This window comes from Equus caballus, chromosome 17 (assembly GCF_041296265.1).
Source record: "Equus caballus isolate H_3958 breed thoroughbred chromosome 17, TB-T2T, whole genome shotgun sequence".
Lineage (NCBI taxonomy): Eukaryota > Metazoa > Chordata > Mammalia > Perissodactyla > Equidae > Equus > Equus caballus.
This window is the reverse complement of record NC_091700.1, coordinates 87,386,389-87,411,201: the sequence shown is the minus strand read 5'-3', so window position 1 is coordinate 87,411,201 and position 24,813 is coordinate 87,386,389. Positions and strand designations below refer to the sequence as shown.

The window sequence follows — 24,813 nt, the reverse complement described above, 5'->3', positions numbered from 1 at the left end:
AGAAATATGTATAAACGAGAACCCATGCTCTTTAGTGTGCCATATATAATTTCCTAGAAGACCGCATACAGAAATTAAATCACTCAAGTATATCACTACTGGAAAACTTTAACAAATAAAAAGATCCCAACTTTGTTGGGTCTTCCTGTTGGCTGTGTCATCTACAGACATTTTATCGGTTCCTCCACCTCCTCCTTAACGTTTACCTATTAATCATCTGACTTTTTCCTCAAGGACAGCTAGAAAGTCAACATCACCCACTTGCCTGGTCGCCTGAATATTTCTCACTCAGTGGTCAGTTACGTCACCTTTCAAATCATCCATTCATTCTTGTCAGAGGATTTATCAATACGCAGGGACAGCTGACATCTTTTGTCTGTGTGCAGCAGGATGGCTGGCTGACTATTTAAATTACTTTTGCCCCCTCACTCTTTAAAAAAAAAAAAAATCACTATAATGATTCCTCGCTTTATACATTTTACTGATACAATTATCACCAAATCTTAACTAGACAAGATTTGCAGGTCACAGATTGCTGATTCCTTAAGATTCATATTAAACTTTGCCTCTTCCCTTATCGTCCCAACTAGACAGAAGTACTCACAGAATATTAGAGCTGCGAAATGAACTTAAAAAACTTCAATCCTGGGATGGCAAGAAGAAAACTACGATCCTGTAATGTTCTAATTTTACAAAGCAGCAAAACAAGTTTCCCTTTCAGGAAAAACTTTGGGCTATCAAAAGTGACTCACGGCTATTAGGCTCTGTGCCTTGGAGTCCAGCTTTTGATTACAATTTTTGTTAATGGAGGTATCAAACTGGGAAAGGAGGTGTTTGTGGAGGAAGGAATGGCAGTGGACTTCAGAAGTTTCACTTATTTGGGACAAACATCACCTGATGCGTTCTCTGGTTTCGGCTCACAGCACCAATCTGTTTATGGGTCAAGATACACGTGTAGCAATTGACAATTTGTCTCCATTTTAGAGGTTTTTATAGCTTACTTATTGTGAGGAGAAAAAGTGCAAACAATCATTTGGGCCATTTGAAAGTGACCACTTAAATGATAAAGAAATAATAATAAAAAAATAGTAACATTCATTTTGGGTAGTGTATATCAACTACTCTTTTCCTGTTCTTTATTCTAATCTTAAAACGCCCCATGCCTTATAGTCTATTGCAATGTATGAAGTCTCCTCTACAAAGCACAACTCTCAAGTTCTATCCTTGGTGATACTCACTTCTAATTTCTGTTCCTGGCCATAGCCTTTCATTTCTCTCTCTCCATACTCTATCCAGCAGGTTTCATCTCCTCTCCAAAGCTGAACTATGCAGATGACCCTGAGTCTTCATATCCATACATAAATGACCTTTCAGGCTTTATTCAAATATTCTAATTACTTATTAGGTGCATCTATCTGGATGATTACCATCTCCAAAGCCGAAATAATCTCCCCCAGCTATCCCTCCATAATCCTATTCTCTCATGTTCCAAACGTCAAGGTTACTTTTGACCTTCTCCTCTCCCTCTCCCACTAAGTGTGATTAATTCATTCTTTACAACATTATTTGCATCCATTCTTTCTTTTTTGTTCCTACAGACACCAGGGTAATTTAGAATCTTTATACTTCATATAGAAACTAGATTATCACAATGTTTCACAACTATTCCTCCTGGCTCGGGTCTACTGCCACTAAGCCATCACATCACCATCCTATTACTACTGCTTTAACAATTTTGATCACGGTCCTCGACTACAAGATCAAGCCCAAAGTCTGTGACCTTTTGTAATTTAGCTTTACGTTTTCTACCTTTACCTCCTCTCACGCTCCTATATAAATTTCTAGTTTAGCCAGTCTGGTCTATTTAACAGCTAACAAACATATTCTATGCATCTCCCATGTCATTTCCTGTACCTTGAAAACATCGTGTTCCTGATTTTTTAACATTCATGTTAAACTTGGCCTCTTGCCCCGTCGCCTCAATTAGATAGAAGTACTCTCACAGAATGTTACAGATGAAGGAAGACCACCTCCATCTGCAAAATGAGCTTTCAAGAATCATCTCTTCCATCTATAAAATTAAAATGTTTGGGGAAACTAAGGCCAAAGGAAAATAAAAATACCTCTCTTTCTGAACACTACTTTTTTTCAATGTATTTTTCTTGATAGTTTGCTATGTGCCAGGAGCTGTGCTTGCCACATGTGATTAGAATTTAATGACAAAGATGGACTGTATGCAAATTATCACACAAATAATTAAACTGATGAGTGCTACATGAAGAGGGAAGTAGAGGGTGCCAGTGCTGTCTGCTGTCTGAAGCACTCACTGAGGGAAGGGCTGAGTGTGGGAAGACAGGAAGGAGTTAATTCAGTTTGGGAAGACTTTCCTGAGGGAGAAAACTTTTAAGCTGGAGCGAAAAAGTGAGTAGGAATAAACTCTGCAAAAGGTAGATGATTCCTACAGGTAGAGAACCCATAGCTGGACACTTTCAAGGAAGTAAAAGAAGGTCTGGGTACTGGAATCTAATGGACGAGGAGGGTTACAAGAGGTGAGGCTGCAAAGGCAGTCAGGGACAAGAGCATGCTGGGCCTGGGAGGTTCATGCTGAAGATTTCTGGGCTTTATCTTAAGAACAACAAGCCTTGGGAAACATGTTCCAAGATACTCAAGCCAGGCCCATGGCTTATCCTGGGAGGAATGAGAAAAGCAACTATGAAATCAGAAAGAATTTCATTTCAATTGAAACATTTTCTGCATCCCTATCACTCTTCCTTGGGTTTGTGATCTTATCCAAAGTCAAGTTAAAAAAAGAAAGCATACGAATTTATAAATATAGCCATTTTTCAGTTGGTCCCCTTGGCTTTGAAAGGAGGTTCTGTATGTATATGGATGTCCGTGCACCTGTTAACACATAAGGAAGTGTGGGCCTCTATTACATTTTTTTTAAAGCAAGACATTCCATACAGTAACAATCCAATGAAAAGCTCCATTTCACTGTGTGGCCATACCTTAGTGCTATACTTGAAGTTAAATATTCATTCTCTTGCTCTTTCTCATATGATTCTTAAAAGGAAAAATATTTTAAGAGAACACCAACAAAATTTTTCCAAGGATTGTTTTAACCTGCATTGCTTTTCAGTCTCATCTTGTCTACACTAGGTAGGGAATTTCAACATGCAATCACAAATTCATTTCCTCCAAAATTACATTTATATCAAGGACAAAATTTAAAGAAGGTAGGGTAACAAAGTTATTAATAAAAGAACAGCTGGAATTTTGGCGCAATTACTGTGTTTGAGGTATTGTGTTGGACACCTTAAAATATATTATCTCATTTAATCTTAACAAAGACTGAGAGGCATGCTCTGCTCTATTTCACAGACAAGGAAACCGAGGCTTAGAGAAACAAGCATTCCCCCAAAATATATACACCTTATACCTGTGTGGTCCAGTGGTAGCCTGTAGCCCCATGTGGCTACTGAGCACTTGAAATATGGCCAGTCTGAATTGAGATGTGCTGTTAAGTGTAAATTATACACCAGATTTTGAAGACTCGGTATGAAAAAGAAAATAAAACATATCAATAATTTTTGAATACTAATTACATGTTGAAATGACAATATTTTGGATATGATGGGTTAAATAAAAAGTACTATTAAAATTAATCTCACCTGCTTTATATATTTTTAAATCAACTACTAGAAATCTTATAATTACATATGTGGCTCACATCATATTTCCATTGATCAGTGCTACCCTAGACCAAAGGCCAGACACTGAAACTGCCAGTAAACACCAAGTTGAAAGGCAGCCTGGTGTGGATGAAAAGAAGGGAGTACATGGATTCATGCAGATCATGGTTTAACTCTCCTCTCCATCAGTGACTGGCCTTGGGCAAAATACCAAACCTCTCTGCACTTCATTTATGTCATGTGCTTTATGGTGATATTAAATATCCCCAAACAACTGCTGTATATAATATGGAAGGCAGCTAGCGGGCAGAGGGGAGGGAATGATTACTGAATACCTCATATAGCAACTGGTTAATTTAAAAATTAATCCCCAAAAAGAGTAGAAAATTCACTTATTAGAAAATCATGTTTTATTCTAAGTGGGAAGAGCTAAAGAACTATACTCAATACCTGCTTTAGCATAATAAACGTATATTATATTGTAGTATACATAAAGTACAGATCCTTTCTTTTTTTCAACGTAAGTTGTTTATCATATGCTATATAGGCTGGGAGCTCAGATGATGAGGTTAGGATGACACACAACTATCAGGACACACAAGGGCCCAAGTGACTCTTACTGATACAATGGATGAATTCCAGTGAAAAGAGTTTATAAACTCACTTTCAGCTGATCAATGATGTTTTTACATCAAGAACTGAGACTGGTGAGGGAGATGACATCCGGATAAGTAGAGTTTTACTCTGTTTTTCTTCCTGGGTCACAATGCAAACAAATAAATTGTTCCAGTTTACAAATAAACTGTACCAAGTTCAGACTGACCCATTATTAGTAATCTGCACTAAACCATAAGAAACTACAAATCATGTGGACTACCCTATCCAATGATATTTTGCCATATTCTGTTCCCTAGGCTTGTCTCAAGAAGTTTGCCCTGGGTATGCGACTTTATCAATGCATGTATTATATGTATATATTTAAACGTGAAGGGTGAGGCATTTACTTTGACTATTTGATATACGTATATGGCCTAAGATTGCCATGTTAAATATATTAGACTACTCTGTTCTGTAGTTGTGTTTGGGTTATTTTTGAATAGTCTGGGTGGGGATAATAATTAAGGATATGAGTCACTAAAATGTAGCCCCTAAATGACATATACACATTAAGGTTAACACCAAAATTGTTTGTTTGTTAACTATAAGCAATTATGAAAATGAGATTGGAGAAGAAAAAACTTATCAGATTCATAGATCTTAGGGCAGCAGCAGAGGCCATGAAAAAATTCACTTTATTCTAGTTTGAAATTTAATGAAAGAAATAACACACAAAACTTTAGTTTAGCTATTAAACTGCATATTCAATGAGTTAAGGGGGGGCATGGAGAGAGGGCCTCCCCTTTGATCTCATATGTTGCATTATAAATCCACCACTGGTAATGAATTTTTGAGCACTCTCTGACTTAATACACGTGACTTGGTCCTGGCTCTTTGAAAATGAGCAGACTGAAACTGACTTAAAATATGATTGTGTCTATAGTACACTTACAACTGTCTTTCAGTAAATGTCTTTCAAGTTAGGCTATAGGAAGAATTAGGTGGGAAAAAGGAAATGACGCCAAATCAAAATTATTAGCAATTATTAACCAATAACAAGAACCAGACAAAACATTCATGTGTAATTAAACAGAAATTAGAATAATTTGCTAAAACTTTGAACTAAGATAGTATCACATTTTTAAGGCTTGAAATCATCGAAACAATATACTCAGTCAATTTAAGAGAAAAACAAACATTTTAAGCCACTTAAGCTACCAGCCATATTTCTAAAAAGCATACTTTAGAAAAGAGTTTATATCAGGAAAGACCTTATCTGCATTAACTTTAAATTATCTAATACTTGAGTCACACCTTGAAGAAACTTCTGTTTTGTTTTCAGCTTCCTCTTTTTTTGAACGGTAAGGCAGCTAGACTAAAAAAAAAAATTAAGCCGCATTCTTTAATGTGAATGGCATATTTGTACTCCCATATGCTAATACTCTCTCAATCCCAGGAAACTGCTATGTCTTCAAATAATTTGATAATCTGTCTTTAAAGTTTCGTCTCAATTGAAGAGTTCATTTTTGTAAAACACCTTGGCACCATTCAATCTTTTATGAGACGAGAAAGATCTCTTTCCTCTCGACTTGACATTTTTACAGCATATATGTGAACAATTTTTGATGTGAAATATTGCAAAGGTAGATTTTTTTGTTATTCAATCTGAAAATGTCTCCACTATACTTCCACAGCTCCCCTCTTCCCAACAAAAATCTACCTACCCCACTCCCCCCTGCAAGTTTTAAACTTTGCCTCCTTTGGGGTTCTGCACAAGCGCCACTAATAATATCCAAGAGACAAAGAACTGTGCTGTGGGTTCACGGGATGCCAAATTTGAGTTGTGAAACAAAGCACTCAAATTTGAGATTCAAGATGATGAGGATGGTGATGCTGGCAAAAATTTATTATAAAGCACAAGACCCCGGAGCCATCTCCCTAGCCAGATCGCCCTGCCCACGGCCACCCCGGAGCACCGCGGAGGGAGCTCTGGCCCCGGGACAGTGGCCGCCGGCCGCACCGCGAAGTCCCCTGCCCGCAGCCCCGGCCCTCTCACCGCTTTACTCGGATGATCTGGTCCCGCATGGGCTTGATGTCCTGGAAGCTCTGCTGGTTGACGAGGCTGTAGACCAGGATGAAGCCCTGGCCGTTCTTGATGTACAGGTCCCGCATGGACGCGAACTGCTCGGTGCCCGCCGTGTCCAGGATCTCCAGCACCGACGGCGACGAGTCCACCTCGATCTCCTTGCGGTAGAAGTCCTCGATGGTGGGGTCATATTTCTCGATGAAGGTGCCGGTCACGAACTGCACGGTCAGGGCGGATTTGCCGACCCCGCCCGAGCCCAGCACCACCACTTTGTACTCGCGCATCGTCCCTCCGCGGCCGCCGCCGCCGCCGCCGCCCGCGACATAGACCTACGCCCGCCGCGCTGCGCCCCCGGACCCTGCGCCGGCGGCCGGCCCCGCCGCCTCCCGCGGCCGCCCCCACCTCACGGCCGCCGCGGCCCCCCGGGCGCCGGCGGAGGAAGCAGCGGCCCTGGGCATGGACCAAGCCGGGCGGCAACGCGGCCCCGCGGGCGCCGGCAGGCACTGAGGACGAGCAGGAAGCGGGAGCCGCCGGAGCCGCCCGTGCCGTGGGCCCGCAGTGCCGCCCGCCAGCCCCGCCCCTCGCGCCTCCACGCCCAGCTCCCGCCCGCCGCCAGCCGCCGCCGCTTCCCCCGGCGCCGGAGCGCGCGCCCGAGCCCAAGTCGCAGCACTGCCGGGGGCGGGGCCCGGCGGCCCGGGGCGGGGCCCGGAGACGCAGCCCCGCCCCTCCTACCCCGTCGCCTAGCGACCGGCCGCGCGCGCTCCCGGGAGGCTCTGCGCCGCGCGGAAGCCTCTGCCCGCGCTCAGATAAACAACCACCTCGGCCGGCCAAGAGTACCCCGCCCCACACGCCCCACCGAACCCGGGGCCTGCGTACTGAGCATGCGCAGTTCGTCCGCCTGAGCCGGGAACCTCGTCAACTTGAGACTCCCACGCTCAGAATTTGGCGGAGCCAAGATGTTAGAGGGGCCAGAGCAACCTGCAGGCTTTAAGCTGAAGCGAGCAGTGAGAAGCAGAGATGGGCAAGGTCCAAAAGGAGGCCTTGGCGTGAGGGCCTTGCCCAACCCCATCCAGTCAGCATGCCCTGGAGCTTCGGTTTTATCTTGTATAAACATAACGAGAAGCAGCTTTGTTTAAGAGGACGCGCATAAACACAACGACATGAAACTCTGCTTTTAGCGTCAGGACACTGAGGGAGAGGTGACAGACCCCACCCGCCCCACTGCCGGAGGCGGCGAAGGGCAGAGACCGCGGAAGCCGGGCCCACGCCCGGTGACGTCGCCGGAGCTCCGCCCACCTTCCCCCAGCCCCGCCCTTCTTCAGTGCCCGAGTGAAGTCGAGCTCTTCCCACGCCCTGTCAGCGGCGGGCGCTTGAAAAACCGGGAGAGCGGAGCCCCAAGCCGCAGCCAGAAGGCCCAGGACACCTCATAGCAACAGCCAGTTGGGGCACCTAGTAGGAAGCTGGGATTCATCCCAGCCAACCAGACTACGTCTCTGGACCCCATGATGGCATTCTCGGCCAATAGACGGCCGCTTCATACCACGTGACGCCCGTGCATCAGCCAATGGGGATAATGTCTAGTCGCAGGATCAGCCAACCCACCTCCCCCGTTGCTTGGTCCGGCTGGGCGTTTGCTCCTGCGCACCGTCTGCCAACCAATCGTAGGTGAGCTGACGAGTGATGGAGGCTTGGGCTGAGCCAACCAGAATTCGTGATTCCTTTGCCTCCCAGGGCCGGTGGTGTGCAGACAGGGCCGGGGCTGGTGGGGTTTGGGAGGGGTCAGAGATTGAGGCGCTGGTCGCTGTGCCCCGTTCTGGCCTGGAGCAAGATGTATTGCAGGCGGGAGTGATGAATTCCGCTTTTAAGGTCGTCTCCGTGGCATTCTGCCTAAATGATGGGCGTGGAATTGGTGCTGAGGGATGTGGGCTGAAGCGTGGGATGAATCGAGAAAACAGGGACTTTTGTTTTTAGGGTGAGAAATTTTCCGGTCCTTAAGGAGACGTACTGCGGCAGTTGCATGGTTCCTCCGTGCGTGCTTCCTAAAACATTTTTTTTTAACTACTCAGTTTTAAAACTTACCGTTGTCTCTCTCAGCATTAGAATTTACACACTCTCTCCCACCCATGACGTCACATTTAGAAATTATATCCCCAGATATTCCTGGATTATATTTTGCAGTAACTCGTATTAGATTTACCTTCCTTAAACTGTGTCTCTTGAGCTAGTCGGCACCCAGCCTTTACTAGCTCACATTTCTTGGGAATAACGAATGTCCGTGCTTTAAATGTTTGATCATGGCATAACTCTTCACCCTTTCTTTTCCCCACAAGGACATCATGTCGAGAGGATTTTGGTCTGAGTTCCTCAAAAAGACAGGTGTTCTTTCACCATCTTTTCTGTCAGTTATCACACTACTACAAAGATATACTGAGATTTAGCAGTGTTCTACTGCTCTGTCACTACGTTATATTAGAATGGATAACTACGTTTGCATTATCTTGCTATAATATAACACATACCAAGTTTTTGCTTAAAATAATTGAGGACAAGTTTCCTGTCAAAATGTGTAGTAAAATATAACTCAATTATTTCTTGGTTACATATCATTGAAATATAAGAAGTCATATCCGAGCCATCAGAATCAGCAGTGAAGGCAGCTTGCAAAAGAACTAAGAATCAGAGGAATGTTTTAAGAGAATTGAAACCGAAGAGGATCTGATATCTCATCCTAAGCTACTAACGTGAATAAGTGAATTAAAATTAAGAGAGCTCACATGGATATGAAGTGAAGCGTCATATCTAAGCTTTTTTGGCAGGGATGTTTCAAGAGAATGTGTGTGAACACTCTTCACCTAGCTTTTTAGAAGTCTGATATTTTGTGTAAAACTCGTGTGCTTATTTATGGTTACTTTAGCTTAGTAACAGCTAGACTTCTTGCAGAGGAAAAACAGACTCTCTCTTTTAAGATCTAAATTGTGTATCATGATGATAACAAGTTCCTAGGATTGTTGGGGGTTAAATCGAGCCAAGAAGCATCAAAGTTTCTCTCTGTATAGATCATCACAATGTGCGTAGTACCTTACATTACAGTGGAGCTGAAAAACCATTCACTTTGCAAGGAGTAAAGGTCCAGTGACTTTTTTTTAAGAAATTTACCTTGGCATTTTGGTTCCAGAATGTAACCTTAAGCAACTGTTTTCATATCCTAGGTCCCCAGAAGTTGAGAAGCTCTGGATTGGAGTGCATCTGATAGAAGTTGTCACAAAAAAAATAGTGAGTGGGCTCCCTAGTCACTCCACCTAGCATAATGGAGAGTGGGCGAGCTTTTTGGCATATCACAGGTTCTTTTCCCTGAACTTTCATCACTGCTGACTTTCTTGATAAGGAGAAATGTAGAGACTTCAGCCCTTGTGGTAGTTGCACCTCATTTATATTTCTTATATTGACAGGCCACGGTTTTCATTCTCAATGGCATAAAGGTATATTTTTAACTACTAAGAGGTAAAAGAAATATGAGTAGGAGCATATTTTATCACCTATTCTGTCTTGGATGATGGTACTTACCTGATTTGAGGCTGTATGTTAAATGCTGATTGAAGGATTAGCTACTATAAGAAAGGATGTCAGGACATGTAGAGAATTTTGCAGATATGCATGGGAGACGGGTGTCTGTCGTCTGATCCCTTAATCATGTTCATTCCTATGCCAGCATGAGCTATCTGTTTTGAGAGTGACTTTACAAATAAAAACATATGTCTTCATTCATTTGTTTGTGGAAAAGACAAAATAAAAATGAGATAAAATGAAATTGGATTTTCCCCAAGAGCTGTAAATCTGTACAATAGTGAAAACTTAACATTGTACACTGACACTTCAGGGTCTCTTTAGCTTCAGAAGTGCCTTGCTGGGAGAAAAAGAAAGAAAGAAAAACTTCATATCTCCTCTCCCCACTGAATTTGAGAGTTATCTCACCTATGCCCAGATACCCTCAACTGTCACACTTGTGTTGCCATGGAAACCCAGCTCCTTTCCTTGCTTCTGTGAAAGATGTTGGAAAAGGTGGAATGAAGTGAGAAATACATGGTGTTCTGGGACTCTGATGCTAGCAAGAAGGTAGTATGCAAAGAATTGAATATAAACAAGTTAGAGGGCATTTGTAATATGACTAGTGCTTCCTGGCTATAAAACTCTGATTCCTATTGCTTCCTATTAAAGCTTACATGTCTCTGTTTAACCATAAAGGGGAAGGACAAGTCAAGTACATTTCCCACCCACAAAATGCTGCTGGCATTTATAAAGAGAGCAGAAGATATCTCCTTAGCCTCTGAGGCTCCTAATACAGTTGAGAAACAGAATGTTTCTTTGTATGTAGAATGGAAAGGAAGGGGCAAAATAAACTTATTTCTCTTTAGAAAATGTGATATGTCTCAGCACTTTTGAAAAGAAAAGGAATTGAATATAGGCATTAAGTGAGTATGTAAACAAGTCAGTGAAAGAAAACTTTTGGTTGAGAAAGTAAGTGCTTCAAAAGGCAATTTTAAGCAGAAAAAATTTCTGAAGGAAAAGGCTTAATGATTAAAATATAAGGAGAAAAAAGAAAAAGCCTGAAGAATCTTAAGAACGTGAAGGTTCTGAAGAAAAAAAGAGCCTTAGTGTGGTTCATTTAACGTAGCAGAAGAGCAGACACAATGTTGCTCGAATGCCGAGCAGTTTCCTTCGCTTTTTGCTGAAAAGAATGAGATGAATCAGGATTGATCATTAATGGCGGTGCTTTCCCTTCTGCCCACGGTTAGTCCAGAAGCAGGCACATGACTCAATTCTCACCACTGGAATGGGGAGAAGGCTTCTGAGGCTGGGGAATTTCTGGAATTCTCTCAAGAGTGAGTAGATAGTCCCATTTTGATGTCACTCCCTTTGTTTCCTGCTTGGCACAGTGAAATATGAGAATGTGGCCAGCATCTTTGGGCTGTGTCACCTTGTGGCTGAGGTTGAAAACTAACCAGTTTTGGATGGCCTAGGAGAAAGGTGAAAAAACCTAGGTCCTGGATGACAACATTGAACTGTCAAACCAGTACTGGAAATGCCCACCTTTGGACTTAAGGGCTAAGTAAACAGCAAGTGTCCTTTGGTTTAAGTGTTAAAAGTCTCTTAGGTTTTCTGCATCTTGCAGTCAAATGCATCCCAACTATTACAGAAAGTATGAGGAATTCCAGACAAAATGGTGTTTTAAAAAAATCAGCAAGCATTTGTGAGCACTTTTATTCTACTAATATCCTGAATGGTATTTCAAAGACATCATACTATTTATTGAGCACTTACTATGTATACTGTTCTAGGCTCTGATGATGTCAATGATGTCACTAGACAATTAGCCAAAAGAGCTTGCAATCTAGCAGGAGATACAAACATTATAAACAGAAGAGACAGATGAGACAGACATTAAGCAACTGGTTATACATTTACGTTATGTAATAGTTATAATTAATGCTAATAAGAAGGAAAAATCAGAGGTTACAAGGGTGTATAATAAAATATGACATAAATAATGAAATATTACAAAATATATAACTAAATAACTGAATAAAATTACAAAAACAAAAACTTTTCTAGTATATGATAATATTATGTATAGTTTATACATGAAGCCCTAAAGCTCAAGAGAAACAAGGAGTAAACTAGAATGGGTTTAGTCAAGGAAAGCTGCTGAAGGAAATTAACATGGAACCTGGTTTTGAAAGAAGTGACTGAAGAATAGATTCGATGGGGCAGAAGGAAGCACTCTAGATGTAAGGAACCACAAATACACAGGAAGAAAGCAGAAATGAAGTAAAAGTGAAGCAAGAGAAATACAGAATCACTTGGTTCTTTAATTCCCTGTAGCAATGCCATTCTGGGGATAACTATCAGGGAAAAAGTCAGAAGCCAGAAATCTCAAAGCAAGGTTATAAAAGGTGTAAAAATAATATAGGGAAAATAATACAGTAGAAAAAGTAGAAAGAATACAAGGGTACATTTGAAATTAAAGCATCATTCAAATAATGAATAATTTATAATGCGGGCATCATGAAAGAATTGTCGTAAGAAGTAATTATGGACTTGAGGGCATCAAGAAGGAGGAATTTAAACTTTCACAAATACAAGTAGAAAGAAGAAGGAGGAGGAACAAAAAATGAAGACAGACAGGAAAACAACTTTTGCTTATGGTTGTTTTTTTCATGGTAGTTGTTATGGACATGCATTATGTAAAAATGAATGCAATTTGATTGAAAAGAAACATTTCAATAGACCAGTAGTATATAAAGGTAGTCTTTTTGGTAAATAATGTAATTTAAAGTATTTTACCTAGAATGCCTTTTTATACCTTGCCGTAGAAAAATCTTTTCAATAAAAAAGCTGTAAGGAAGAATAAGTATAGATTAGTGATGCATTTTGGAAATTAAAAGCCTCATAGATGTATGAAATGTAATAATATAGCAAAAATAATAAATACTTGTAATAAAAATCAGAAGTTTGTTAGACATTATGTGGTTTCTGGTCAAATATGGTTGTAGTAATCTTTTTAATGCTATTTCCTGTACAAATATAGGAATATTTTTGAAAAATTAAGCTACAGAGGCATGTGAACACATCTTGATATTATCCATAATAATGTAACTAATATTTATGGTGCTTTGCCATTTCCAAAGCCATTTTCCACGTATCCAAGAAACTTTTTGTTTTTTTAATAAAAAATTTAAAAATAATTAGCAGCCACTATACAAATATGTGATATGAAGATGCTGAACCAGCATTATTACTGCTCCTTCCTCCAAGGTCACTGGAGTAATATAGAGGATGAAACATCCTGAACTGGAGAAAACTATGAGAAAACCCCAGCAATAAGAGGTTTTTTTGTTTTTTGTTTTTTTTGAACTGTTTGGCTTATAAGGGGACTGGGAGAAGAGGGTAGTTGTGGTTTAGGCCTGGGGCAATAAGCAGCCAGCCACACTGTGGGAGAATAAAACAGGAAAAGAGCTGTTGTAAATATGCTCGTGCTCACTATTGCCTTGGGAAAATCGCTGCCTGCCCATCTCCCCCCAACGTGTGGTGACTTACAACTCTGAACTAAGTTGACTCAAGAGGAAAATCAGGGCTCCACAGAAGCCCTGTGCTTGTGAGGAGCCAAGAAACTCGTTAGGTCCTAACCGACTTGGGGCATTTGCCCACCCATACCTCCTGCTCTAACTTCCCTGGGCTGGTCAATTACAATCTAAGGACTGCTCCTACTGATGTTGCTTCTCTCTCTGATTTTTTCAGATTTAGGGTTCTCCACTCTAAAGCTCATTTACTCTCACCCCCTGAACAACTTGGCATGACTCAAAATGGGGTCTAGTAAGGCGATCGACCATTCTAGTTTACCTGGGACTGTCCTGATTTTAGTCCTGCATCCTAGAAAACTCCTCAGTCCTAGTGGGTCACCCTAGGCCTATCCTCATACACATTTCCAGAGAAAAATGAATGCACATGGCAAATAACAAGATATTTTGAGAAGCATAACTATTTCAAAAGAAAAAAAATATTATAGATTCCATCAGAAACAATAACATTAGCATGGACCAAAAATTTAAAATTTGCCTAATAAATATACTAAAAAAGATAAAGGATAACCTTAGACATATGGAAATAAATAAACAAACAGAAAGGAACCAAAACGTATTAAAAACTAAATATGTAGTAGTTAAAATAAAGAAGAAGAGAGGATAAGATAGCAGAAGGGACACAGTAAAGGAACACATGAGTGAATTGGAAGAGCAGATTCTGTGTCATCTCACAGAAGAAAGAAGGGAAGTTCAAAGAAATAGAAAAAGGAAAAGCCAAGGGATATGCAGAACAGAAGTAGAAGTGGCGGCATACAGACTTCAAAAGAAAAAGAAGGAAAACTAGATGATGACTTCTTAGAGAAACGATAGTGTTAAATTTCCCATAAATGAATGGATGGATGAACAAATAAAAGACCTCAGATTGATGGGTCCATGGAGTATCAAAGGAGAGTGATATGGAAAACTCACACCTACACAGATTATAGTGAAGTTTGGGATATCCAAGACAAAGAGGAAATTCTAAAAGTTTACAGTATGAAAGATTAATATCAGATTAAGCATCAGACTTTTCAGTAGCAGCATTTTTTAGAAGCAAGAAGAACAATAGAGTAAGATTTTCAAAATATTGAAAGGAAAAGAACTTAGAAACTGAAGTTTTATGTTCAGCCAAGTGGAATTCAAGTATGAGAATGAGATACAAATATTCTCCGGCCTCAAGAGCCTCACAATAGTGCCACACAGAGACCCACGTTGAAAACAATGGATGAGTACTTAAAGAAAAGGTAGAAAAAAATCTAAGTGATGTTGCACAAGATGTATGAAGAAAAAGTGATCAAAATATTTTAGTAAAATCAGTTATTGTCTTTAAAAATATCTAAGACCAAAAAATAAAGAAAATGCATCCATAATTCCTAAAATTTAAAAGTGATATCAGTAGGATGGGGGTTCATTAAAAGGTTTGAGAATGTGCCAAAGGTGTTCTTGTCTTGTTAAGAGGGAGATTCTATACATAAGTATTCACAAAAAGAAAAAAGGAAGAATAGTATTATAATTAATAGAATTTAAAAATATTGAAAAAATGAGATAATCAAAATAGAATTTAATGTATCAATAATTATAAAAAACTAAATTCCGGGGCAGACCCTGTGGCCTAGTGGTTAAGTTCAGCATGCTTCACTTCAGCAGCCTGGGTTCAGTTCCTGGGTGCAGACCTATACCACTCGTCAGTAGCCTTGCTGTGCTGTGGCAGCAACCAACATGCAAAATAGAGGAAGATGGGCATGGTGAATCTTCCTCAGAAAAAGCCAGACAAACAAACAAGCTCAACTCACCAGTTAAAAGAAAAAAGAATAATCCATTTATATACGGTTTACAAAAAGTGCACCTAAAGGGTAAGGACATAGAAAATTGAATAAAAAGTATGTTAGAAGTTCTATCAGTCAAATTTAAACTCAAGGAAAGCTGATTTAGTGGCATTAGTATCAGATTAAATTCGTTTTAAGTCAAAAGTCTTCTTAGGCATGGAAAGAATGACTATACAATGATCATAGATTCAAAACCCAAGAATTTTTACTGTATGCACTAGTAAAATAGCCTCAAATTGTATAAAGCAAAAATTAATAGAACTACAAGGAAAAATGGATAAAACCACCCTCATAGTGCGTATTCCTCTCTCAATTGTTGATAAGTGAGCCAGACAAAAACTACAGGGATATTGAAGATTTGAATAGCCAATTAACAAAATTGGAGTAATGGACATATATGGAATTCCCAGCACTAACAGAACATTTGCAAAAATTGATCGTATACTAGATAATAATGAAAAATCTCAACACATTTCAAAGAATAGGTATCAATCAGACCCTGAGTTCATAATTACATTAGAACTTTAAAAATAATGAAAAGACAGATGAAGAACCCATATATTTGGAAGTTTAAAAACTTATAATGCTTAAAAATTCATGGTTTAAAAAATAAATTTAAAAACACTTGGAACCAAAGAGTAATGAAAATATATATCAAACCTGTGAGATACAGCAAAGTAGCTCTTTGATGAAAATTTATAAGTTAAATGTTTATTTTGGAAAAGAAGACAAAAGTAATTAAAGTGCACTTCTTTAGAAATTAGAAATAACTTAAGAAGTAGAAGGAAAGAAATAAAAAAATAAGAGAGAGTTAATGAAAAATAAAGATACAATAGAAAAACTCAACAATGCCCAAAAATGATCCTTTTAAAAGTAATAAACCATTGGCAGTAGTAATCAAGAGAAGAGCAACAAAAACACAAATCATATTGTGGGGAGAAGGGGATATAGCAATAGATTGATTAGAAAGATAATAAGAATACTATCAGTAACTATGCCAAAGATTTTGAAAACTTAGACAAAATGGACAAATTTCTGGAAATATATGACTTGTAAACTGACTAAAAGAAATAAAAAGCTCGAATATGTCCTATTAAAGAAATTGAAGTAGTGGTTAAAAATCTTTCCATAGAAAGTCCATTGGATGTATAATCTGATTTCTTCGGTAAATAATTTATAAGAAAAAAGAAAAAGAGATGGAGGCAGAACCAACAGATTAAAAGAAACTTAAGACACATATCAATCAATTGCAATATATGGGGCTTATTTGAATCTTGATTCAAACAAACTGTAAAAAAATTATTATGAGACAATTGAATATTGACTGGATATTTGATGATATATTGTTAATTATTTTAGATGCTGTACTGGTATTGTGTTTATGGCTTTTAGAAATAACTCCTGTCTTTTAGATATATATACTGAAACTCTTAGATACATATATTCAAACCCATGCATGTCTGGAACTCAGCATTTAACAGCAGAAGCATCTCTTATCAGTGGGAAAACAGGACTGTTCAATAAATGGAGCTAGAAAAAAATGACTCTGGGAAAAAATAAAATTGAATTCCTACCTTAAACCATATACAAAAGTCAACTCCAGATGGATGTCAAAACAAAACTTAAAAACTGTTAGTTGGAAATATAGGTAAATATATTTTAGACTTTGTGGTGGGAAAGAATTTCTTTAAAAAGACTCTAAAATCTTTGATTAAAAAAATGATATGTGTGGTTATATCAAAGTTAAGAGTCATTGTTCATTAACAGATAAAGAAAGTAAACATACAAGTACAAACTAGAGGAAGATATTCGCAACACACACACAAAACCCAATGAAGGACTAGTATCCAGAGCATGGAATGAACTTATCCAAATCAACAAGAAAAATACAAACAGTCCAATAGAAAAGTGAGCAAAAAACATGAATAGATATTTAACAGAAGAGGAAACACAAATTAACATATGAATAAATGTTCAATATTGTTAGTGATCAAAGAAGGTCAACTAGATACCATTTTATATCAGCTTGGCAAAATTGAAAAGTCTGACAATATCAAACATTGGAGAGGATATGTGTCCACAGAGTCTCTTCAGGGTTGCAGATGGAATTTAAATTGGTGCAGTTTGGAAAATCAGATTTGCATTATCTCTTATATTTAAATATGCATATTTCCTGTGACCCAGTAATTCTAACCCGAGGTATATACCCAAAATAAACTCTTGTGTGTGTTCAACAAGAGACATATACAGGAATTTTCAGCAGCTTTATTCATAATAACAAAAACGAAAAAACAGAATAAATTCCTAGAAGCAACCCAGATGCTAATCAATTGGAGAATGAATTGATAAATCACAGTGTGTTCACAGTAGAAAATTTTATATAATGGTCAAAAGAAATGAGCCATAGTAATATGCAACAATATGAATGACATTGTAATATTTACTAAAAATGAAGTAAGCCCCAAAGATTGTACATAACATGATACCCTTTTAATAAAGTTAAAGAACTAGAGTTTTTAAAAATATGCTTTATAGAAATGCACTAAGACTCTGTAAAAACAAGGAACGGGGAAATGATGAACACATACAAAATGATGGATGTATTGAGTGGAGAGAGGCAGGAGGTTGAGATGTTGGGGACCACGTGGTAGCTTTTAGAACACCTGGAGCTTTTATTTTGGGTGATAAGTTCTCAGGTGCTTCTTTCATTATTAAAAATGACTATATAAATAAAAAAAGTGGGCCATGCATAAATAAATGATAAGAGTGTGTCATGGATCAAAGATTATTAATCCATTCTGTATGCCACAGTTACAAACGGTATATATATAATGTCTCAAATTCTAGGGATTCTGTTACTTTAATGTGTTTGCATTGGGAGCAGAACAATAAAAGAATTTGAAGAATATCCTTGCCTTTAAAGAACTTACATGCAAATTGTGGAAATCCAACATGTCCTTCTAAAGAAGATTTATAGCATGAAATATAAAGGAGGGTCTTGCCTTGCAAACACCCACACAATGGTTAAAAAGAAAGGGAGGTTTGAGAGAGACACTTTTTCACTCTCGCTGTGATTATTAAACTTGCCACTCCCAAAACTTGATGTTCTCAAAGTGTATGTTCCTGTGTGAATGAAGGTGGAGGGAGGAGGTAAGGAGAGGAGGGAAGGAGGAGATAATATATAATTTATACAAATATCTCTATTAATTTTTCTAAAAACAAAGTACTGTGTATCCCATTCCTTCCAGTAAATCTTTCTTCTCAAAGCTTCTGATTCTGACTCTTGACCCATCTGTCATGGCATCTTGCCTTCTAGCACATCCACATTCATTTCCTTTCACAGTCTTGTACTTTGGAATGCTACTCAGAGTAAAGCATTTGTTAATGTTTTTTCTTTTTTTTCCTTTTTTTGTGAGGTAGATTGGCCCTGAGCTAACATCTGTTGCCAATCTTCCTCTATTTTATATGCAGGATGTCACAACAGCATGGCTTGATCAGCAGTGTATAGGGCCACACCCCAGATCCGAACCCACAAACCCCAGGCTGCAGAAACGAAATGCGCAAGCTTAATCACTATGCCACCAGGCAGGGTGCTACTCAGAGTAATCCAAAAAAAAAAAAAAAAACAAACCTGGAGTTTCACATCATACAGACCTAGTGTCACATACTAGCTCCTCCACTTACAGGATAAGTTACTCACCTCTGTGACATTCAGTTAGCTTGTCTGTAAATTGTGAGAATTGTGTTTAATTGGTTTGTGTGGCATGTGATAGAGCTATTCCTAGGCATAAAAAAGTGATGTTTTTGTCAAATCTATACATACCTAAATGAGGAAACATAATTTCCATTCCAAAGTGTCATAATTAGTGATTTCTAAGCAACTGTGTCAGGAGACTTTCCATAACATCACTTGTAAAGAGGAACCATAAACACAGCTCTAGAAGTAAACTTTAAAATTAATGTCTTCAGTACCTACACTTCAAATGCCAGGACGAAGCAGTTTTACAAGGCAGTGATGGGGGCAAGTTGTTCACTTATTCATGCAACAGATGTTTATCAAGTACAACTATGAAACAGGTACTTTGTTAAATGCTGGAGATACACCAGTGAATAAAATTGTTTCAGGTTCTTTCTCCTGTGGAGCACAACAGTCTGATGCCGGAAGAAAACGAAGAAGTAGATAAGTCAAAATAAACAGGTAAAAGAATATTTACAAGTATTTTACTTAACCCCATCTATTGAAAATATTATCATTTAAGTATATAAGCAGAATAAAAATTATTAATGAGATGTTTTACTTGTTTTCATAGGAAGCCTTTGAAATCTGGTGTGTATTTTACACTTGGAGCATTCAGACATTTCAAATGATCAATAACCATGGGGCTAGTGGCTGCCATAATGACCAGAGCAGTGCTAGGTGATAGATGATGGTGGATTGCTCAGGGGAGCAATGGAGAGATTTGAGGTGTTGTTTTGTAGGTAATGCTGACAGGTCTAGATGAAGGTTTGGCTGAAAGGGTGATGGAACGGAAGAGGAATCAAGGAAAACTTTGAGACTTTTGACTTGAGCACACTGGTCTGTTTGTGGTCCATGTACTTGGGTCAAATTTTCAAAATGACTTTGCTTTAGATTCTCCAGACTTTTACTTGCCTGATTTCTTCCCATTTCTCAGGTTTCTCTTCAAATGTCACCTCTTTGGGTAGACCTTCCGTAACTACACAATGTAGAGTAGCCCCCACCCCAAGAATGCTCTGTTGCATTACTGTTTTATTTTTTATACACTCGTCACTACCTGAAATTATTGTTTGATTATTTGTTTATTGTCTGTTTACCCCACTAGAATGTAAGCTCTTGGTCTTTCGTGTTCATTGTCATACTTGGTACCTAGATCAATGCCTAGTACAAAACAAATGCTGAATATGTATCTCTTGAATGACTGAAAGGAATTTAGATAAACAAATTATAACCTTTACCACAAACTATTTATAAAGATCAAAATAGAGTATCAGAAATTCCAAAGGTCGAAAGAGAATAAAGAAGATACCTGTGTTGCAGAAAAAGCAAATTCTTACAACTTGCATCATGCTGTTTCGTCCTAAAATTAGCATTAAAGGAATAATTCTAGACCACCTACTATGTGCAAGGCACCTTGCAAAGAATAAAAGGTGACTTCTTCCTCATCATTTGTATATGTAAACCAGCCAAAATGTTAAAGATTAGCCTTTGCTTTGAAAAACTGGCTTACAAAAGTGCAGGTACAGAATTATTTAGGATACATTTCCATGTCTGGTCTATTCTCTAACGTCTTTTTTTCTGGTTTATGTTTAGGTAATGAGTTTCACAGTTCTTACCACACTTCCGTGGTTAACGTGATGACTTTGAGTTAGAGCATAATTTTCCAAAATAACTTTTTCCCATTTGAAGTAAGGGCAGCTGCTAGTTTCCTACCAGGGGTTACAATATTGTATCTTTTTACGCAGTGGGGGAAATATTCTTTGTCAGAGATTAATCAGTTCCTATATAGGTGTGGGTGCTGGAGATAGAATTTACCACTCACTGTCTGTGACCCCAATGTAATCCTGAACAGACTTCTGTCTTAACATCAATAGCACACTATTGCACTGTGTTCTCTACTGACTGAGGACAGGGACAGTGTTTTGTTCATTTGGATCTTAGCAGCATTCAGCACATTGCATAAAACATTTTGGCAACTCATAAATCGTATGCAAATGAACGATTGAATGGACTATAACTTTGCTTCTAAAAATCCTGTTTCTAACACACAGAAAACATGAAAACAAGGGAAAAGAATGGGGATTTTCTCAACGTCAGTGAGAGAGAGATATAAATATTTCTCTATGGGTGGCCTTATCCCAAAAGAAACTTCCAGCTTAAAAAGAGTAGGTCTATAATAGGCAAGGTCAGTGTCAATCTGTGGGCTTGAACTTTGGAAGAGCCAGGAAGGATTTGAAAAATCACCCCTTCTATCAACTGACTGCTGCCTGAAATTTTACACTTAGGGTTTTAGTCTTTTGATGTAAAAGCTTTTTTTCCAATTACAGTGTGAGTGGGAGATATGCAGTTAAGTTGCATCATGGTCCTAGCAACTTTGAGGCATTCAGCTAGGCTTACCTGGGAGGAAAAGAAAACAAGGAAAATAAAATAGAAGAAAATACGTTAAGCCGGGGCATAAATCATGGCATGAGTGTGTGCTTAGAGTGAGCATGAGGAGGCTATGGGGATCCATTGTATTTTGTATATTTTTTTAATGATAAGGTTAATCTCTTCCTATGGTATAACATAAACAATACCATCCTTCACAATTACTAGATTCTTAAATTGATTCAACTACTCTCTTATTTTCAAGTGATTATAAGACTTTTTCAAACTTTGGAGCTGCATCCCTCATCTGATTCCATCAATTTCTCTTCTGCTTCTTGTCTTATTGTGTTCAACCATGGTTTGGGGCACATTGGGGAAAACAGAGCAGTCACAGTGGAAGGCTCATCCATTGTTCCTCTCAGCAGCCAGCCAGTTATTTTGTCAAGGAAAGTTATTCATCCTACTCTCCAGGGTTATCTCCTCAAAACTCAGCTTCCTGCTTTTACAGAACAGTATATCCTCTTTTATTATTATCCTAATTAATGCTTCTCACACAGCTTCACAAAATATTAGCACTTAATAAATAATTAACCACATTCAAATGGCTGCACTAGTTGAAAAAGAGAAATCTTGTTTACCTAGTCAAAGTGCTACCTCTGTGCGATAGTCCTGATGACAAAATTGATTCCAGTCTATATTTGAATGAGAGAAGCCAAGGGAGACATTTCAGGGATACGAAGCCTTCTTATTTTCCTTGTTGTGCCAGGTAGTTGAACATTGTTAGACTATCCCATAATGCAAGTTGCCTTGACTCCACTGTTGGGGACTAGTCTCTGGTATTTGTAGGATTTTAATAAAGATTTTGGCTGTTTCCCATGCAAACTAATGTTTCCAATGAAAAGATTCTACAACATATGTAAATTATCTAGGAAATATTAATTTGTCAACATAATTAGATTCTATGAACAACAGTCAGCTCTAAGACTGAAACTGAGTGTCAGTTCTGCACTACACACTGGTCAAGTAAAAGGAGGTAAAATGGTCAATTTCTGGTGTTATAAGGATATGATTATGGTGTTCAAAAGAAAGCAACCCAGGTAAAATAATTGAGAAAGGAGACTAATCAATAGCATATATTACTAAGATTGTTATACTGAAATTGCAGTTTCAAAGGGCTCAGTGCTGTCTGTACATTAGGACTGTAGACTGTCTTAAGCCTGGGGATTTTTCTATGTGGATCTGTGACTGATGGAGTAGGGGAGGGCCTGAGGCTCAGCAGGACATTTAACCATGGCTTGGTGGATCACCTGTGCGTGGGAACCTGTCTTTATATGGTAGTCCTCCAACGCCAGCTCTCCAACAGTAGAAATGCAGAGCATTAAATCATTCAGGTCAGTTGCTATCCATCTAGATATCGATTATTTACCTATTTTGGTTTTTTTACTCCACTTGATTCCAGAAAGGAGTGAAGTACATTTCATAAATACATGTAAGGTAACCTTAAATAAAAATTAACTATAGTGATAAATTTTCTAATTTCAAGAGTCAAAGGAGATCTTTCCATTACCTTAACATTATCTGTCTAAAAAACGTATTTGTAGAAACTATATTTCACCTTGGAGTATGTCTAGGTAAAAGCTTTCATTATGGCATTTAGTCTTTCTCTTGCTTTCTGTGCATGTGTGTATGTGCATGTGTGTGGAGGAGGGAGGAGGTGTGCCCCAAAGCCCACCAAAATCTCACCAATTAAGAATCTGGGGGACAGACAGGTGGGCATGTCTTTATAACAAATTCCTCTAGATGATTCTGACATGCTCCCATGTTGAAAATCAATGTAACAATATTAATTCTATATTTTCTGAAGTAAACACTATACTTTAAGTGGTGATTCTGAAAATTACTACTGAAGATATTGAATAACTAGATTACCTACCCTAAGTCCAGAACATAGTTTAAATTCCACCTCCCCATGTATCCTTCAAACTGGAATTAATCTATCTCTCTCCATATTCCTCAAACACTCCATACTCTTCTTCTGATATGAACTGCAGTTTCTCTTGCATTATATTTATTTTATCTCCATCAGTCCTTTCAGCTAGTATGTGGACTATGGATGTTTGGGGCATGGGAGAGAAGGGCGAAGGAGCTATAATTTTTTCCCATCTTTCTAATCCCCATAATGCTTTGGCTAGTCAGTGGTATGTATTTAATAAATGTTGATTGAATTGGATTAAATATGAAATATTAAATAGTATTCAAATTATGATCAAGTTCCAGGTATTGAATTATTGTGTTGTCTTCTTATTAGAAGATGTTATTTCCACTTTCATAGTACTTAAAATAAATGGTTTTTTTAAACTTTGAACTTAAACTGTAAACCAGGTACAATCATAACAGTAGGAATTTTTAAACAATATAGTTCTTAAAGAGCAGTAACATAGGCTTAATTCACAAGAACCACAACTGGGTCACAACCTTTAGGTAATTATTTGTTAATTTTATAACCAAATCCTAGTACTAAAACACAAACAAATTCTGGATCTGACAACATAGTGAAGAATACAGAAAAACTCTCAAGTTTTATCTCACTGCATGTAAATTCGTTCTTAAAAGGAGTCACATCAAATTCTGTTTCAATCAAAAATAGCTAGTAAGACAATTCCAATTAGGTAAAAAAGTAAACAATTATAAAACAAATCATCAACACAAATGAGTTTTAAAAGATATCAATCATCAAAGTTAAAAAAAATTGTTAGGATAATGTGTAAAAACTTAAGCGAGCCTTAGATCTAGTTTTGTCTGGATCCCCTTAAAATTTCAGGAGCTTTTTTTGTTGCTTAGAAATCAAGGACATCTGAGTGGCAGGACTTGGACAAGCTGCCTAAGGAAATATTTGTTATGTTTTTAATCCCCTTATTAAAGACCCTCTCTTTACAGCCTGAGGTCTGGTGTAGACAGGATAGGAAAGCTTAGAGATGGTGGAGGCACAGAAACCCATGGGAGCTCATGTAAGAACAGCCAGATGACAGCAGACAGGGTAGAGAATAATGAATGCCAGCCTCCTCATTATGAGTCCACAGTGAGTGCCTTGGTTGGGGGCCCTTGGCATGACTCTCATGAATTATACTATCTGATCTTCTTCTGTACAGAAATTTTCAGAGGCACAGCTGAATGTGCTAAAATGGCGTTACTACCTACTCAGAATATGATGTTTCTATGTGCCCATGCGCCCAACTTATTTCCAAATGCGTTTGTGAAAAATAGAAAATAGGCTTCCTTGGTACTAGAGACAGAGAGTAAAAATGCATGTGACCATTTTATATCCATTTATAGATTCCTTTGCGAATGTTTGCTCAAATCAGGCTCTTGAGGAACCATGTTTGTAGCATAT

General features: G+C 38.4%; 1 protein-coding gene and 1 long non-coding RNA gene across 6 annotated transcripts in view; one reads left to right on the top strand and one right to left on the bottom strand.

Moving 5' to 3' along the window:
• Nucleotides 1-6,805, bottom strand: part of RAP2A (RAP2A, member of RAS oncogene family) — a 49,653-nt gene extending 42,848 nt beyond the window's left edge. The window contains exon 1 of the mRNA XM_005601374.3: nucleotides 6,346-6,805. Within this exon, the coding sequence (XP_005601431.2) occupies nucleotides 6,346-6,659 (314 nt within the window). The 5' untranslated portion in view covers nucleotides 6,660-6,805. The remainder of the gene's footprint in view (nucleotides 1-6,345) is intronic.
• Nucleotides 6,806-7,179: 374 nt separating this feature from the next.
• The window catches only part of LOC111768619 (uncharacterized), an 84,062-nt gene continuing 66,428 nt past the window's right edge, over nucleotides 7,180-24,813 (top strand). For 2 of the 5 annotated variants that reach the window (XR_011428056.1, XR_011428055.1), the window contains exons 1-3: nucleotides 7,180-8,040; nucleotides 9,585-9,648; nucleotides 19,445-19,517. This is a non-coding gene — a long non-coding RNA (uncharacterized lncRNA). Of the gene's footprint in view, nucleotides 8,041-8,097; nucleotides 8,348-9,584; nucleotides 9,649-19,444; nucleotides 19,518-24,813 lie in introns of those variants that run through there. The other 3 variants (XR_002801079.2, XR_011428053.1, XR_011428054.1) reach the window with 2 other exon arrangements.